General features: G+C 39.5%; 1 protein-coding gene across 3 annotated transcripts in view; it reads left to right on the top strand.

Annotated features, from left to right (window-relative positions):
- The window catches only part of LOC135200259 (organic cation transporter protein-like), a 90,055-nt gene that overhangs the window by 45,267 nt on the left and 27,954 nt on the right, over positions 1–16,834 (top strand). For 2 of the 3 annotated variants that reach the window (XM_064228733.1, XM_064228732.1), the window contains exons 8-11: positions 2,368–2,515; positions 3,014–3,126; positions 3,813–4,072; positions 5,186–5,370. In XM_064228733.1, the coding sequence (XP_064084803.1) occupies positions 2,368–2,515; positions 3,014–3,126; positions 3,813–4,072; positions 5,186–5,370 (706 nt within the window). Of the gene's footprint in view, positions 1–2,367; positions 2,516–3,013; positions 3,127–3,812; positions 4,073–5,185; positions 5,371–10,590; positions 11,274–16,834 lie in introns of those variants that run through there. The other variant, XM_064228734.1, reaches the window with a different exon arrangement.

Here is a 16,834-nt window from a genome sequence, read left to right as displayed (position 1 = left end):
TGGGAGAGCAGGAGGATGGTGGCGAGTCTACTCAGTTGGCGACTCGTGAGTTTCAAAATTGTTATCGGTGGTTCGGGCAAATCTTGGACTTTACAGAAACCTTTCGTATCTTGAAAACTTTTCGTATGTAGAGCTGTTAAATTTTTTGTGTTAGCTTTCGTATCTCGAGTTTTTCGTAAGTTGAGCCTTTCGTATCTCTGCACATTGAGGTAATTACTAAAACTCGCGAAAAAAGGGCTTGGTGGAGAACTGAGTCCTAAGGAAAACTCAAAGGCTGAAAGCCGATATCAGAGTAATGGGTAATTGATGTCAACGCTAAGGGTCTGGCTTAAATGAAGTATATTTACATAACAAATTACACGAATAACTTAAATAACACCTGAAGGGTGACAGGGACTCCCAAGGTGTGATAATTAGTGCTAAATAAATGAACGCGGTTGATATGTGACCAGGCTTGTCCGGGCAGGTCCGGGCACGGGAATGAGACTTGAGCAAGACGAAATAATCAATGAATGATGCCAGAGCTACGTGTCAAAGGTCCCAAATTTCAACAGCGAGGCACTTAAGGCCACGTCTGCACTGGATTGCATCAAAAGGTCAATACAAGGGTGACAGACACGTGTTAAGGGATTGGGAGGTCTTACCAAAGTACTAAGCACGATACCTATCTTATTACTTTAGGTTACAGCTCACTCACAGGGATATATACGTAGAATTACTTGGTGCTTACACAGAAGGGAATATTGAATTTCTGATTAATTAAGGGAGCATAGCGTGACTCAACAGTTCGTTACTTCCCGATAAATCACTGTAGGAGACGTTTGTCACAATGGGAATAACACAATAAGATTTATATCACTAGTAATAACACGGGAATTACTTTACAGCATCAAGAGTAACAATGGGGATGCGTTACGGTATTCAAAATAGTTGAAAAGAGTTAAGTATATGTTAGTTCAACCAGATCAATGGGCTGTTTAATAAGCTCTCTTAGGGCTGGGCCGAAGGATTATGTGGCTAGGAACCAATTCGAACCACATTATATCCAGAAATTAAGTTCCAATCACTAGAAATAAATTCCTCCGATTCCACGTTGGCCGGGCAGGGAACAGAACTAGCGACTTCCGAATTGGTAGGCAAGCACGTAAACCACTCATCCAACGAGGAACTTTCACAAAGTTTGAAAGCGATGCTAAACCAACATGGGTATAAGTTGCCTTGAAATAAAGAAATGAAATACAGGTAATAAAGAAAATAAAAATGTAGACAGACTGCATTCGAAACTATTCTTTCACTGCACCTTTCAGCAGAGCTGGTCTTGACTTCCTCCAATGGCGTAGCCGAGGGATAGGGCACACTAAGGTGAATAAAGCAACGCGTAGATTGGTCTTCAAAGAACAGGGAGAGCAAAAAAGGAAGGGGCCGGGGGGGAGAGGGGGGAGCGATTGCCCAGGTGAGAGATGTGAACGCTAGAGCAGCTGGATATGTACCTTACACCGACCTCCTTGTTGTTGTTGAAAGATTAAGCCAGACTTGTGCTGACACGGGCTCTTGCTCCTAGACGGCCCTCCGGTAGACTTTCCCTTTTATCTTCTTGGTCAGAGTTCATCGACTTTCCGACAGAAGGTAGGTGTGCCATTTTGATGTCGTGACCCAGGCCTTCATCATCCGACCACGAGCTTAGCATGTGGTCTAACAAGGGAAGATGGCTGGTTATCATATGTATATTTTTGTGAGGCTCTGATACTGCTTGAGAGATCCACGATTCTTCTAATTTGACTGATGATAACTACGTGTGCAGGTCGTTATTCACTGGTGATCGTTTCCTAATTTATTCACTCAATTCTTCACTCTCTTTGAAAACTTGTTTTGTAAATGAGTGCTCTTTTTAACCTGTCAGTGTGAATATCTGCACATTAGCTCGCTGCGCCAATTTCGTTCGAGTCACGTGTTTCTTAATTAACCCCTCCTCTAATCCCCTACTCCCTCAGCCATCCCTACCCTCCCCGCCCCCCATGATTCTAGAATCTGTGAGCTGATGAAGTAATCCAACCTTTATTGAGGAGGACTTAAGAATGTTGCCAAGGTTCACTGCTGGTCACAGATTGTAATGAGGGTCACGATAACAGGGCTACATTAGTCATGAGTGGGATTGGGGTTGGGTGACTGCGGGATTTTCATCTAAGTTGGAATAGGGCGTTGGGCTAAGATCCTCTCCCCCAAAAATTTACAAGACTAGAAAGCTAACAACATTTGGGCCACCTCTTTTCAAAGGAAACGACGCATATTTGTGTGTTAAAGTAAGTATTTATGTCTGTATGTAGCCAGATATATGCTGCTAACATTGTTATTGTTATTTCTAAAAAGTTTTATAGACGAATCGCCCCGCTGGCTAATTACCAAAGGCCAACACGACAAGGCAGTGAAGGTACTGCAGAAAGCAGCGCGCTGGAATAACTCCGAACTCCCCTCAGAGGCTGAGCTCAGAACTCTCATGCAAGAAATTGAAGAAGAGGTATTGTTCATTTCAGTCCGGTCTTCTTTGAGAATGACAAGGGAATTTGGAGAGGTGTAACTCGTGTCAGACAATATTCACCATAATGATATCTCAAATTTGTTTCCTTCGTTAAAATTTGACAGGAGAGTTTCACAATTGTATATTTATGGAAACTAAATAAATTAGAGGCTCAAAGACTCATCAAAAGAACTAGTGATTATTGCTTCCGTTAGTTTAGTGAATTATTACCAGTACCATAAATTTCTGCGTAAGCAGGGAATTTTCTTGGGGACTTTTGCTCAGTGGCCAAAGAGTTCACGCGAAATTATTTTCTTGTTCAGGAAAAAGCTGAACATCAATACGTTCTAGTTGCTTCCATTTACATTCATGAGACTGATAATATTTTCATTGTAACATGAAATTAACACTTTCTTTAGATGACTGTTCTATAATACCGTCATACATATCCTTTGAACTTTGTTGTTACTAATGTTGTCGCCATTCCTGTTTTAAAAGGCCAAGAGGAAGAGGGAGTCTGCCAAAGATGGGGCATCTTCTGCCCCAAAAACTACAACTTCTACAATTCGTAAGAAGCTGTCTGGCATCCTGTCAAGACCTCTTCTCTGCAGGTAACTATCAGATTTAAGTATGCTGATTCTGGGGCTCTTTTAGGAGCAATATGGGTTCATATTTAAACTGGTGAGGTTAGATTAGTTTAGATTGGAAAATCTATGGCTGTGGGATGGTAGTCTCTTTGCGTAAGAGGAAGAGTTTATTGTTTGTTGGCAATGTTGCCAACACGAAAGCCGCTTCTTTTGTCTCCTCTTGAATTAAAGTTTTGAAAGAATTGTATTACAGATAAGAGAGAGAGAGAGAGAGAGAGAGAGAGAGAGAGAGAGAGAGAGAGAGAGAGAGAGAGAGAGAGAGAGAGGTATTGGATGAAAGTGGAATGAAAGGAACGACTTCAGCTCTCACTTTCAATCAAATCATCATGCAGTCTTTATTTTGCTTCCATTATCAATAGTCCCTAGGCTATTAACATCGAATTTAGCTTTAATGGTGTAGATGTATAAAATTTAATTCTACATGCTTGCTCTTAATATGAGTTTGATGCCATTTGTAACATTTTGCTTTGTTTATACTTGGTATACTTCAGCAAAACTACTTCCATACAGGTGTGTAGCTAATAATACGGATTTTATTCCGAAGACTAATTGTATATAATGTACTTTTGATTGGTGCTGTCCTGAGAGGCATATAATACAAAAATCCGAAACATTTATACATTTTTTCTTTTCATCCAAAACGAAACTAGCACGAAGAGAATTAGCCTAATCACAGTCATCATGTGCGTGGATTACTTCGTAGCGGCCACCGTTTTCTATGGCCTGAGTCTCAACGGCACCAACTTCAGCGCAGACCCTTTTATTTACATGATCCTCTCCGGGCTTATGGAAGTTCCCGCCTACTCCGTCACGGCGCCAGTCATACAGAAGTTCGGCAGGAAGAAAACCACCGTCTTTGGCTTTGCTGTGACTGGTGTTGCCATCCTAGCTCTGGCTTTTATCTCTGAAGGTAAACTTATGTTTCTGTTCGTAAAAAGATACGTCCTCATCCACTTCAAGTGAGATTAACAAATGGTTGGCAGAGACATTGTGACTTGGACTTGGACCTTTGAACAGAGGAATACACTACTGGATGTGCTGGAATTTGTGTAGTGTCGAAAAGAGCAAATTTTAACAAAGGTGGATAAACTTTTTAAAATAGTTTACAAATGCTGTGTGGGAAAGGTCAGCTCAAGTCAAGACACCCACATATTGGGCATTTGAACCAATAGCTAATTAAACAGCTGCTTGAATAGAATGACTTCGTAAAAAGAGGTCCATCCTAAATAATGTAGCTCCGAATGTTACTTCACTTTACTTTCTTTCTTTTAAATGCAAGGGCTCATGTCAGGGATAACTTAGATATCCTAATATTTTTCGAGGAGAGAAAAAATTGTGGGTGGAGTATGAGAGGGTTAACATTGTATTCAGTAGCAACTTGCAACAGACCTTGCACGCCTGATCAGAAAGGGGGTGAATCACAGTAAGGCTCAGTGGTCATCAAAGTAGAGAGATCAAAAAACAATTGCCAACAGAATGCAGCGTAATTAAACTAAGCACACGAGCATGGCTCTACCACACAAAAATCTTTTGAAGCCTTCCCGTTTTCAGGAAATGTCATTTTATATAATCTCGCTGGAATGAAAATTTTATCATTATATTATTATTATTATTATTATTATTATTATTATTATTATTATTATTATTATTATTATTATTTTACCAAACATGAGCCTTTCATTTCTTTAGAGTACAATTTTGCACAGCATTTAGTGCCGTCAGGGCATCTCACATGGTGCACTGTAGGTATTACTAAAGGTATTTTCGCATCCACTTTTTAGTTATTACAAATGCAGTATTTTCTCTAAGTTCCACCTCGAGATCTTTGTATTTAACTTCCTTTATTTTCTGGGTCTCTTTTATCTCGCTGTCCAACCACTCAGTTTTCGCTGTCATAAGAATGGCCGATGAAAGTACCGTAGTCTTGACTTGATCAGTTATTCAGTCTTTTGATATTATTTATTATTATTATTTCTCCTCATGTTGACAGAAGGCGAAGCAGTTCATTGCTCTTGATCCGCAGATGTCGTGTGGCTGGTCATGACGTTCGCTTTGGTGGGGAAGATGCTTATCAGTGTGGCTTTCCAGACCATTTACGTCTACGTCAACGAACTCTTCCCCACGGTCGTCAGAGGGGAAGGACTCGGGGTCGCCTTCATAGCCTCAAAAATCGGGTCGGTGATTGCGCCGTACATTACAGAGTACCTTGTAAGTATGTAGGCTTCTAGTTCTGTGTTATAACTTCAGTCATCCTTGACTGAAGTAGTAATGGCATTAACCTATTATCAAGGTCATGAGGTCACAAAAATAGTTAACTTTGTGAAAAAAAAAATTTGTATTTCTCTTTAGATACAATAATGTGAGACAACATGTAACATTATTTCACCTGCACATCTGCCACCTCGAAGCATTGAGTCATCTCCCCCAAAATAGAGATTCATGTTATACCCAATTCGTTCTACCTCGGAATCTATATATTTTCATATATGTTAACGAAAGAGTAATTTTTTAATTGATGATAATTTTGTCCTCCCATGGATTCGAACCAGTGCACAGAGGAGATATCAGGGCTTCAATGACTCCTAACCCGACCAGGCCAACCACTGAGGCATAAGTTGATATTAATTCCGGCCTTACAAATCAGTGTCGAACTGAGGTATTTGTAATTAGAATCGATATTTACCCACCTCTACCTGGTGATAAATTTGTAAATTACGGGTTAATTATTAATAAAGGAAAATCTTTGATAATATATCATATATATTTGTATATATATATATCCCATATCCTATATATATATATATAAATATATATATATATATACTATATATATATATATATATATATATATATATAGATATATATATAATATATTATATATATATATTATATTCCCGTCAGCAAGATATATAGACTTCAGGAGGGTCCAAGTTTATTACCGGCAAAGAAACTTTTCGCACTACTCAGTGCATCATCAGTCTGTCAAAAGTAAGACGCAATAAGATACATTATTAACATAAAAAGGAATTCACAATGTAATTAAAATTTACAAGTTAAAACAATAAAAAGTAAAAGAGCATAAAAAGCACATAAAACAGAAAACAAAAAGAGACTACCAAAACACCAACCATCCATAAGCAGGAGAGAAGAGGGAATGACATACAATGGAGTCCTAGGCCAGACGACAACTATGCCAGATACAAAGTTGCTGAGGAAGTATTACTATTGAGAGAGGGTACTTTCCCTCTCTCAATAGTAATACAAATTATGATCCATTAAATTGATACTAGCACCAGTATCTATGAAGACTGGGATATCAACATCCTCCACTGTTCCATAAACTATAGACCTGGGCTCTGGTGCGTCCACTGCAAGACCAAAATGGCACATACAAATCATCTGTACCCTTCTTGTTGATTGGCTTTCCAAAAATTTTGCCGATCCCTTTGCCCTCTTAAGTGACCTGCCTGGGAAGTTCTCGTATTATGTTGTGAAATAGCATCGCAAAATGGATCAGTTTATGTAAATTGTCGAGTGAGACTTTACCTCCATTAACCCATTTAGAGTTTTTCAATTTCTGTATTCATTCTCCCGCTGAGTCAAAAAGCTTTGAGCTATGTTCAATAAGGCTAGTTGTGCCTTTCTGGATTTTATATAGCCCTCTTAAATCTCCCACCATATCTCAGTGTTCCTTTGAGCCATAAGCCGCTCTTAAAAAGGCCTGTAAATCAGTCCATGACCGGCATTTTGCATATTGAAAGCTCCGACAACAGTAGGAAAGATCACCTTTATTGAAATCTAACAAGGCTTTCGCCTCCATGAACGCCTCTTTATCATCTGTAATCCCCTTGGCGTTTAAATAGTTATTCACCCCTTCAATAAAAATTTGCACCGGTCGTGAAAGAACTCCGTCTACAACCCCATTTTGCTTTCTTTGTGAAAACCCTTATACTTCACGATCTACCCCGACCTCAGTAACATTAACCCTCTTACGCCGAAGCCCTAAAAATCAAAACCTCTCCTGTATGCCGGCGCCGGTTTGGAGTGAGCGCGGAAGCGGAAAAAATAATTTTTTCAAAAAATCACAGCGCGCTTAGTTTTAAAGATTAAGAGTTCATTTTTGGCTCATTGTTTTGTCATTGCCTGAAGTTTAGTATGCAATCATCAGGAAAGGAAAAATAATATCATTATCATATGTAAATAATGCGATATATGGTAGCAAAAAAAAAATTCATAGATAATTGTATTCAAATCACGCTGTGCAAAAAACGGTCAAAGCTAACGAGTTACTTTTTTTCGTTGTATTGTACACTAAATTGCAATCATTTTGATATATAATATATAGTAAAACAATAAATGCAACACCGGAAAAATATTATCACAAAATGATGTATGAATTCGTAACGCGCGGACGTAAAAAAATGTTATTTTCAAATTTTCACCGTAATTCTAAATATTGTTCTAGAGACTTCCAATTTGTTTCAAAATTAATACAAATGATTTAATATTACGATACTGTAAGAGTTTTAGATTAGAATTGCAGATTTCGACCATTTCGGACGAGTTAAATTTGACCGAATGTCGAAATTTTTATATATATTTTTTTTTATATGCACATATTTCGGAGATGGAAAAAGCTACAACCTTCACTTATTTTTTATTGTATTCTTCATGAATTTGCGCACATTTCGATATATGAAACTCTATAAAACGGCTAATATGAAAAGGAGCAAATATTAGGATAATGCGATGTACGTATTTCAGAGACTTGCGGCCGCGAATCGGCGCGCGGAGTGAAGGTAAATATATTTTTCAAAAATTCACCATAAATCACAATATTGTTCTAGAGACTTCAAATTTGTTTCAAAATGAATAAAAATGACGGAATATTACTAGGCCGTAAGAGTTTTAGCTTACAATTGCGTTTTTCAACTATTTCGGTAGAGTCAAATTCGACCGAACGTGATTTTTTTTCTATTTATCGTGATTTATATGCAAATATTTCGAAAAAAGAGAAAAGCTACAACCTTCAATCATTTTTAGTTGTATTCTACATGAAATTGCGCACATTTTCATATATAAAACTTTATGTAACAGCTAATTTTAAATGGTGCAAACATTTCGACAATCGCACAAAAAAATTCTGATTTTTTTGGAAGAGTTACCGCGCGGACGTAAGGAAAATGTTTTTTTTTTTTCATAAATTCACCATAAATCGAAATATTGTGCTAGAGACTTCCAAGTCGTTGCAAAATGAAGGTAAATGATTGAATATTACTAGAATATAAGAGTTTTAGCTTACAATTGCGTTTCGACCATTTCGGTAGAGTCAAAGTTGACCGAAAGTTGAAATTTTTGCACTTAACGTTATATGATGATTTCGAAACTGATAAAAGCTAAAACCATGGGTTGTTTTTAGTTGTATTGTGCATGAAATTGCGCACATTTCCATATATAAAACTTTATGTAACGGCAAATTTAAAAGGGTGCAAACATTACGACAATCGCACGAAAAAATTTATCGGAAGAGTTATCGCACGAACGTAAGGAAAAAGTTTTTTCATAAATTCACCATAAATCGAAATATTGTGCTAGAGACGTCCAATTTGTTGCAAAATGAAGGCAAATGATTGAATATTACTATAATATAAGAATTTTAGCTTACAATTGCGTTTCTCGACCCATTTCGGTAGAGTCAAAGTTGACCGAAGGTTGAAATCTTGGCACTTATCGTTATTTATATAAAAATATTTCAAAACTGATAAAAGCTACAATCATGAGTATTTTTTTGTTGTATTTTACATGAAATTGCGCACATTTTCCTATATAATACTTCATGTAAAGGATAATTTAAAATGGTGCAAAAATTATGTCAAAGTGACGAAATAATCTTTTTCGAGATGTGTACGATACTTTTATTTTTTAGTGCGATAAGAAAGAAATTCGCGCTTGCGCGCCTGCGTAGCGATTGTAAACAAAACAACGCCTTGATCCGTTAACTCCCAGCATCCCCCAAGGTGCGTGATTCAAAAGTTTCGGCTGGTAGGCCTATAAGTATTTTCCGCGAATTTTTAAAAAAAACTTTTTTGAGCCGACGTATGATACGTCCAATCGGCATACGGGAGACATTTTGACTCGATGTTTAATACGTCCAATCGGCGTAAGAGGGTTAATATATTTATGCACACACAACTCCCAATCCAAAAAATTAATAATAATCATCCACCAATAAAAGATAAAATAAACATGCACTGCACCCAACAAACCGCCATTATGAACAGCTGTTATATGAAATACAGGGTCATGCCGGGAACAAAAAAAACAGGGAGAAGACAAGACAAAAAAAAAAAAAAAAAAGAGTTCGTGAGAAAACTGCTTAACTCAGCATCTGTTCACACGGCTAAGTCTCTCTCTCTCTCGCCGTCTCTCTCTCTCTCTCTCACACACAAAAGCGTAACCCCCAATACCACTTTTTCTCTGCATTTTTTTACCACAAAAGCACTAATGTCCACCGAATCTCGAAGGACATCAAAACAAAACACACTTTTGAGCAAATTAACACGTATAAAAAGAGAAAAAAAAGAAAGGAAGGAAATAAAAAATTATACACTCACGTCTTCATAGAACCGGACCCAAAACCTGTTTACCCATAGCAACCGCGCATAAACCATTCACGTTATGCAATAAACACGCTTTAATACACCATAAATACACTCCACCCCCCCTCAAACACCGAAACACGTCTTCACACTAAACCACGGTTACCAAGACTAGCTGGCAGTGCCTACATACACAAACACACAGCCGCACCCCAAGCATCTACGCCTAAGTAAGTAATGATGCGAGTTGCCCGAGACATAATTACAAACACCCTCCCAAAAATATGCCTAATCTATCTATAGTCTCTTCGGAAGCATTACCTACGGCCTATGAAACCTTTTACCCGCTGCCACCAAACTCTTAAACGAGTTTTTAGGACCAAATGATACTCGTTTAGTCAAAATGAAAGAAACTGTCATCAAGCAACTAACTACCCTCGATCTGTGGCTAAATCTTTCTAGGTATTGGTTGAAATGCTAGACTAGGCTGGAATGAATTCCCGTAGATACAAAAATATACTTTTATTTCCCAAATTAGCTGACATTGAAATGGAGCAAAAATGAATACATTAAAGTGGAATAAAATAAATTAACTCTGACCCCAAAAAGCCGTTAAACTGTCATTTACCTCTCCCAAATCAGGTTTAAGTAAGTACCCACTTCTCTCGTGAAAGTTAATCAAAAGGAATGTGTACTGCACCACACTTCTCTTTCTCCCATGAATTTGTTATCACTTCAAAGGTTAACTTTTTCAAAAGATCTGTCTTATGTTACCTTATTCGATGGGCCTTCTCAACACCTCTTCCACACCTCTCAACTTCTCTTCCAGGTGTGTTCTGCACACGGTCACAAGTAATCAAAGAGTGTACTCTTTCATTCTCATTACCCATCATCAAAGCCATACATTGTTTGCTACGGACACACATGCAGACACACCCTGCTGGGGCGCCTAGCAACCATGGGTGCCTGTGATGGTAATTGCTTCATAGCAAAGAAAGTTAAAGGAAAGGAGAACTTATTTTCGAGAAGTTCAGCAGCAAGGAGGCGTTAGCGCAATGTGTTGGAGTGCCTGTTATCGTGATGATTCTAGAATCGTCAGGAGTGTTGTGGATCTCGTCGTTACGTGAGAAACGCCGCGATTTCTGATGCAATACCTCATCTAGATTCATCTAAGAAGTTCTAGAAATCCCTGGAGTCGGTGACGTTCGCCATAGGCTCCGCCCCCAGAGTGCCGTATAAATACGACGAACGAACTTTGGAGAGCAGTGATCGTAGAAGAGAGAGAGACAGTAAAAGAGAGATCACCAGTTAGTCACAGAGAACCACAGATCAGATTATCAGTGAGAGATCAGCAGCAGCAGAGATCTTCCGTGAGATACGAGAAAAGGAACCGACGAAGTATCAATCAAAAGAAGTTGTTCGAGAGTTGGTTGGATATTGGTCTAGTCGTCTTCCGGTGTGGACGGCCGAGTTCTCTCTACGTTGAGCAGACTTTGGAGAAGAAAAGGGGAGAGTTCCTGCCTTACGAATAGACTATTTTCTGCAATACGGAGGCAAGAGGACGACTGCAAGTTTCTACGGTTCAATGCAGTTTGTAAGATTCTGTCTTTTTACTGTAAATAGGAGATACCATTCTGCATTTACCTTTGTTAGTAAGCTTGTAAATAATCCTTTGTTGTGTTAGTGTTTCTTTCTATATTCGTATCCCCGTTTCAACTGTTTGTGTTGATATATTATTATTTTTTTTTATTTCATATCGAACCTGAAGCGGACCTCCCTCAGAGGCCGTAACATTGTCTCTGAGATATCACAGGTCCGTAACAGTGCCGTATGCTCAAAGCATGTGATTTCCAAGGTGTCGCCGACCTCAAATTGCATTGGTCATTATTCCTACCTGAGATTAACAATTCACTACTGCGGGGTAATATATATATTACCCCGACTTGGTCACATGGGTCTCTAATGTTACTGTGGGTCATGAAAAAATCAAATGCTCTGGTTTAAATTAACACAGTATCTATATTCTAGGATAACTTACTCTAAGGCCCAAGTGAAATTTAACTAAAATATACAGTAACCACGAGTTAGCGGCTAAAGGGGCACCCAACAGGGGGGCAGCAAGATCCTCATCCTGCCCATTTCTTCGGCCAAACTCCCTGTCACACAAGCGTACGCCTTGGGCATTTCTCTCAGTTCCCCTCAATTCCTCACAGACCCACGATATCTTTTCTCCTGGATGTGATTGAGTCCGGCACTTTTCTGTAGGCCTACCAGCCAATTGGTGCCAAAACAGATGACGCCAACCACCAACAAACTTTAGGGTGGTCACTGGGAGGTGACGAGGGGAAGACACACTCCTTCACCTGAGAGGAGATGACTGTTGACATGGCTTGGGGGAGGGGACCCTGACAAGCCCTCTAGAATGGCTCATCATCCATTTACTCTTAAAATAACTGGAAAATAAAAATACAAAACATGAGACAACTCTTGGTATGACTCTGATTCTTAGGCAAAGATGTGGATTGGCATTTACAGACTCTGATCACTGACCCTTTTTATTCACTTTGCAATGGCATTCTCTTATAACATGGGCTCAGGAGCTCAGTCTTGCGCTCTCAGCCTGGCACCAACCTGCACCCATGCATGTTCCACTGGCTCTTATCCCAGATACCTGACCAACCCAGGGTACGGGGAACAGATTTACTGGTGTGGAACAATAAGCTGTCCTCGAGCATCACACGCAAGTGTGACAGGTGGTGCTTGCTCACACACCCCGTGAGAATATGCTGGATAACCCCAGAGGAGTGTTTGATCTCCCTCACACGACACAGTCCTGTATATGATGGTTCGAGCTACTGTATCAGCAGTTGCATTCTCTTTAGATAGATTCTATCCCCCACCTGGACTGGGGAATTATAAGCTTGAAACCGTGTATCATACCTCAACTGATACATTTCGTTTACCCTCAACAGCAGATGTTGTGTAGTTTGGAACACTTGTCAGGTCATGTTACAAAACCAATTGTTCCACCATGTAAAGTGGCATTTGTTGATGGTCAAAGAGCATTGAATATGGCAATCTGATATCCTGCCCATCCATCAGGAAGAAGGGTGTGTCCCTAATTGAGCTGTTATAAGCGGCATTGATAGCCATCTCAGCGTCTGCAACAGAGACGGCCAGGACAATGGATTATCCGCTATGAGATATTTTAAGAAGTTGACTATCTTACTGATTTGCGACTCAACTACTGCGATGGGAGCTCTCTGGTGTGGCGTTTAAAGATCTGCCCTGTTGCCAGTTTTACAAAAACAACAACTGACCCATGTTTGATAGACCTTTGAATGTCTTTGAGACAAACCCCGAGGCTATAACTATAAGATTATAGGGTCTTTTCATTCCCAGGTGCTTTAATCTCCTTCCTATTTGGCTCTACTCTCGATCCCTCTCTCTTCTCAATCTTACAGCTGTCTGAATGAGAACTTTTTTATGGGATAACATAGGCCTTCCATTTGCCTTTTCCTCTAGAAAATACCTATTTATTTTATATACGATTGGCTTTTCTCGGCTGTGAAGTTGGTGTCTATCCATGGCTGTGAGATGACCAAGAATGACTTGTAAGTCAGTGTCAAAGTCGCTCCACACTTCAGTCAGGCGAAAACTTTGCCATACCTTATTCAAGCAATATTCGGTCATTGTTTCCTATCTGTTATTTTGTCAGAGAGAGAGAGAGAGAGAGAGAGAAGAGAGAGAGAGAGAGAGAGAGATCTGTTAGTATACCATGGTTTATTTTCTCACTCTGTTATGCTTTATTTCATGTTTCCTTGCTCACCAATTTATTCTATACCTACGATATTAAGAAATCAAGATATTTGTAGAAAGGAGAACTGCCTCCAGACATGTACAGTGATCACTGAAAGTGCCTCCTAGAGAGAATCTAAGCAGCTTATCTGTGGATTTAAATGCACATGGAACTGTGTGAAATATTGGCAACAGTGCCAAAATGAGATGCCATGCTGATAGAAAATCTGATTCCGTTTCCTGTTATTGCATAAAAATATTTTTATCAGTTGTGAACCTATGTAATTGATTTAGAATACTGTGTAACAGAAAAGATTATATTTAATATCTGTAATGGGACAAATGGCTTCATCTCTGTTGTTGTTATAAATTTGGCAGATATGTGGAGATTAAACACACGTGGGAGGACCCAAACAGCCTGTCAGAGAGCTCTGGTAATTTTGGAAATACTATAACCCATTTACAGATGGCTGATAAGCCATGGTGGTGACATGGCCTACTCGTATGAGAGCCGTAGATTTGTAAATTATCTCATTTAAGAACTCAAAGCTAGTGTCTGAGGCAAGTATTCTTAGACATCCGAACCGGTTTACAAGGGAATGCAATGCTTTAGCCACTTCTTTTGCTGACTTTTCTTCCATCACATACACATACACACGTGTGAACGCATCCACAAACACAAATATAACTAGGTTTTCCTTGCACTGTAGGTAGTGGTCCTACCACGTCCATATGCACTCTATCCCACTTTACTGGCACCACAAGCCACAATGGGCCTTCGTAATCACATGTCGGTACTTTTTCATTGTATTACACACATGACAGTTGTTCACAAATCTAGTTATGTCCCTATGCATGCCAATCCAAAAGAAGTGCTCATGGGCTCTTCTAAGAGATCTTTCTATGCCTACATGTCCAGCATAAAGGCTAACATGAATCATGTTTATGGCTGTCTCTACCAAAGCTCAAGGAAGGACGACTTAGCCCTGGATATCACTGGGCCTTTTCACATATCTACATAACAAGACGTATCCTTCTATGAAGAACACATCTTTTGACAAATGAACAAAACTCAGGAACTCGTTATTCTCACCTCTCACACAGGCCTTGATCTGGCTAATCCAGGCTTCAGACCCCTGACTTTCAACCAACTCTCGCACACTAGAGCCACAAAAATCAACCACACTTTAATTCTCCGGGCATTAATTCTGGAACCCCCCGGACGGAGTTGCATCTGCATTCAACCAGCTGCCACCTCAGCTACTTCCATTCACCTGTGAGTGCTTGCGAGATTCCTGTTTTCTATGCATCACATTTACATCTGATTGACTGTCATTGTTTGAATTTGTTGCAACATTGCAGGCACTAGTGCCGGCATTGCCTGTGCCACCGTCACGAGGTTTCTTTGGTCGTTCTTCCTTGTGTTTTGCAGCACGAGTTGTTGCTTTTATGGTGTCCTGGAGTGAGCATCCGCCACCCTATTACTTTGCCCAGAAATATGCTCGACCTTTATGATACCAAACTCTAAGATTTGCTCGATCCAACAAACGTAGCAGGCATGTTAACAATTGGCGATTTGAGAAAATCTTTATTTTATGTTCCAGTAAAAAATAGCGGTGTCTCTCAAGCAACCATAAGACCGCCAAAGTCTCTCAATCAAAGGTACTATAATTTTTCCCTGACCCCCTTTTAATGCGTGTGATGCAAAACAAACTGGTCTTTCTTAACAAAAAGACTGAACCTCGGATAAGCAAAGAATTCATTGCTCACCAGAGCATCTTTTAATTTCTGAAAAGCATCTTCCTCTTTTTCACCCCATTGGAAATCAGGTTGCTTCCTTAATTCATCTAATGACCCTGCTATCTGCCCAAAATTTCTTATGAATATCGTATAATAACCTGTGAGTTTGAGGAAGCTGGCCACATCCTTCGCATGTTTCGGGTGTGGAAATTCTTTAATTGCTACAACTTTATCGGCATAAGACTTAAGACCTTCAGAAGTTAGTATGTGCCTGAAAAACTCTTCTTTGGCCTGGAAAAATTTACATTTCTCTAATTTATTTTCATATCATGGAGCCTTATTACTCCTAAAGCTTCAGTAGCACCAACCACAATGATATCGTCTGAATATACAAAAACTCGTGAAAAATGAGCCGGAACATTCTTTAATCCAAAAAGAGGGTAATTATATCATAATAGCCGATTATTTGCTATAGAGGCCGTTTTCTCTTTACTCACATCATCTAGGGGGATTTGATGGTAACCGGATTTCATATATAAGGTGGTGAAAAATTTACACTCCCTTACTATAAGCAAAAGCTCTTCGATCGAGGGAAATGGATAGGCATTATCTTTTGTAATGGCATTCAATCATCTATAATAATCAATACAATACAACCTGAGAGAGCCATCCTTTTTCTTAACTAAAACGATTGGAGGGGCCCAGGGAGACTCACTTTCTTGAATAATACCCTACTCTTGCAAACTGCTTTATTGTTTCCCCGATTATGTGTTCATGACATGCCCTCTAACCAATCTCACCATCGGCCAGCGAGTCAGGATCCAAGATGTCACGATACTACGATGGGACAAGGTTGGCATTGTGATGGGCCGTTGCAGGTCAAGACAGTACAAGGTGCGCCTCCCTAGTGGTTGTTTGTGGTTCAGAAACCGAAGACATTTGCTCCCAGTGCCTAATATTAGTGATGATACCTCTCTCAAAGTCCCTGTGTCCCTTTGCTCTGCCAGGAAAGAGAGCCATCATTCAACCCTCCAAATACCCCTCATCGTTCATCCTTACTTGCTGAAAGGAGTCCATGTTCCACTCGAGACAGTGCTACAAGCGTAAAGAGGGAGGGAGGTGTATAGAAATCAAATACTGTTATGACTGCATTGCATATACAGATTACGTGCATACATGTATATTATTAATTTAGAGAATTGTTAACCTTATTTACTTTGCATCATTTACATTTACTTTGCATATATCCTTTTACCATTGACACTCTATTTATTGCAAGACCACTTGTTTCATTATGCATCACTGCAGCATTGTTACTATATGCGCCATTTATACAACCCATTAATCAGTTCCTGTCCTGTGGTCACTGAAGAGTGAAGCGTGGAACTTCCTTCCACCTTCACATCACTGTAGCTGTTAATATGTTGTGCTATGCCTTGTATAACGAGACGCACTGTGAGGTTATTTAGACCTGCGATGTTATGCGCAAGTATCGTGTGGTATACTTCCCATCCTCGCCTGAGATTGCAACGATA

The sequence above is a fragment of the Macrobrachium nipponense genome, chromosome 26, assembly GCF_015104395.2.
Source record: "Macrobrachium nipponense isolate FS-2020 chromosome 26, ASM1510439v2, whole genome shotgun sequence".
NCBI classification, from domain to species: Eukaryota; Metazoa; Arthropoda; class Malacostraca; order Decapoda; family Palaemonidae; genus Macrobrachium; species Macrobrachium nipponense.
Note: the sequence above shows the minus strand (reverse complement) of the source record. Positions and strands in the feature narration are given on the sequence as shown.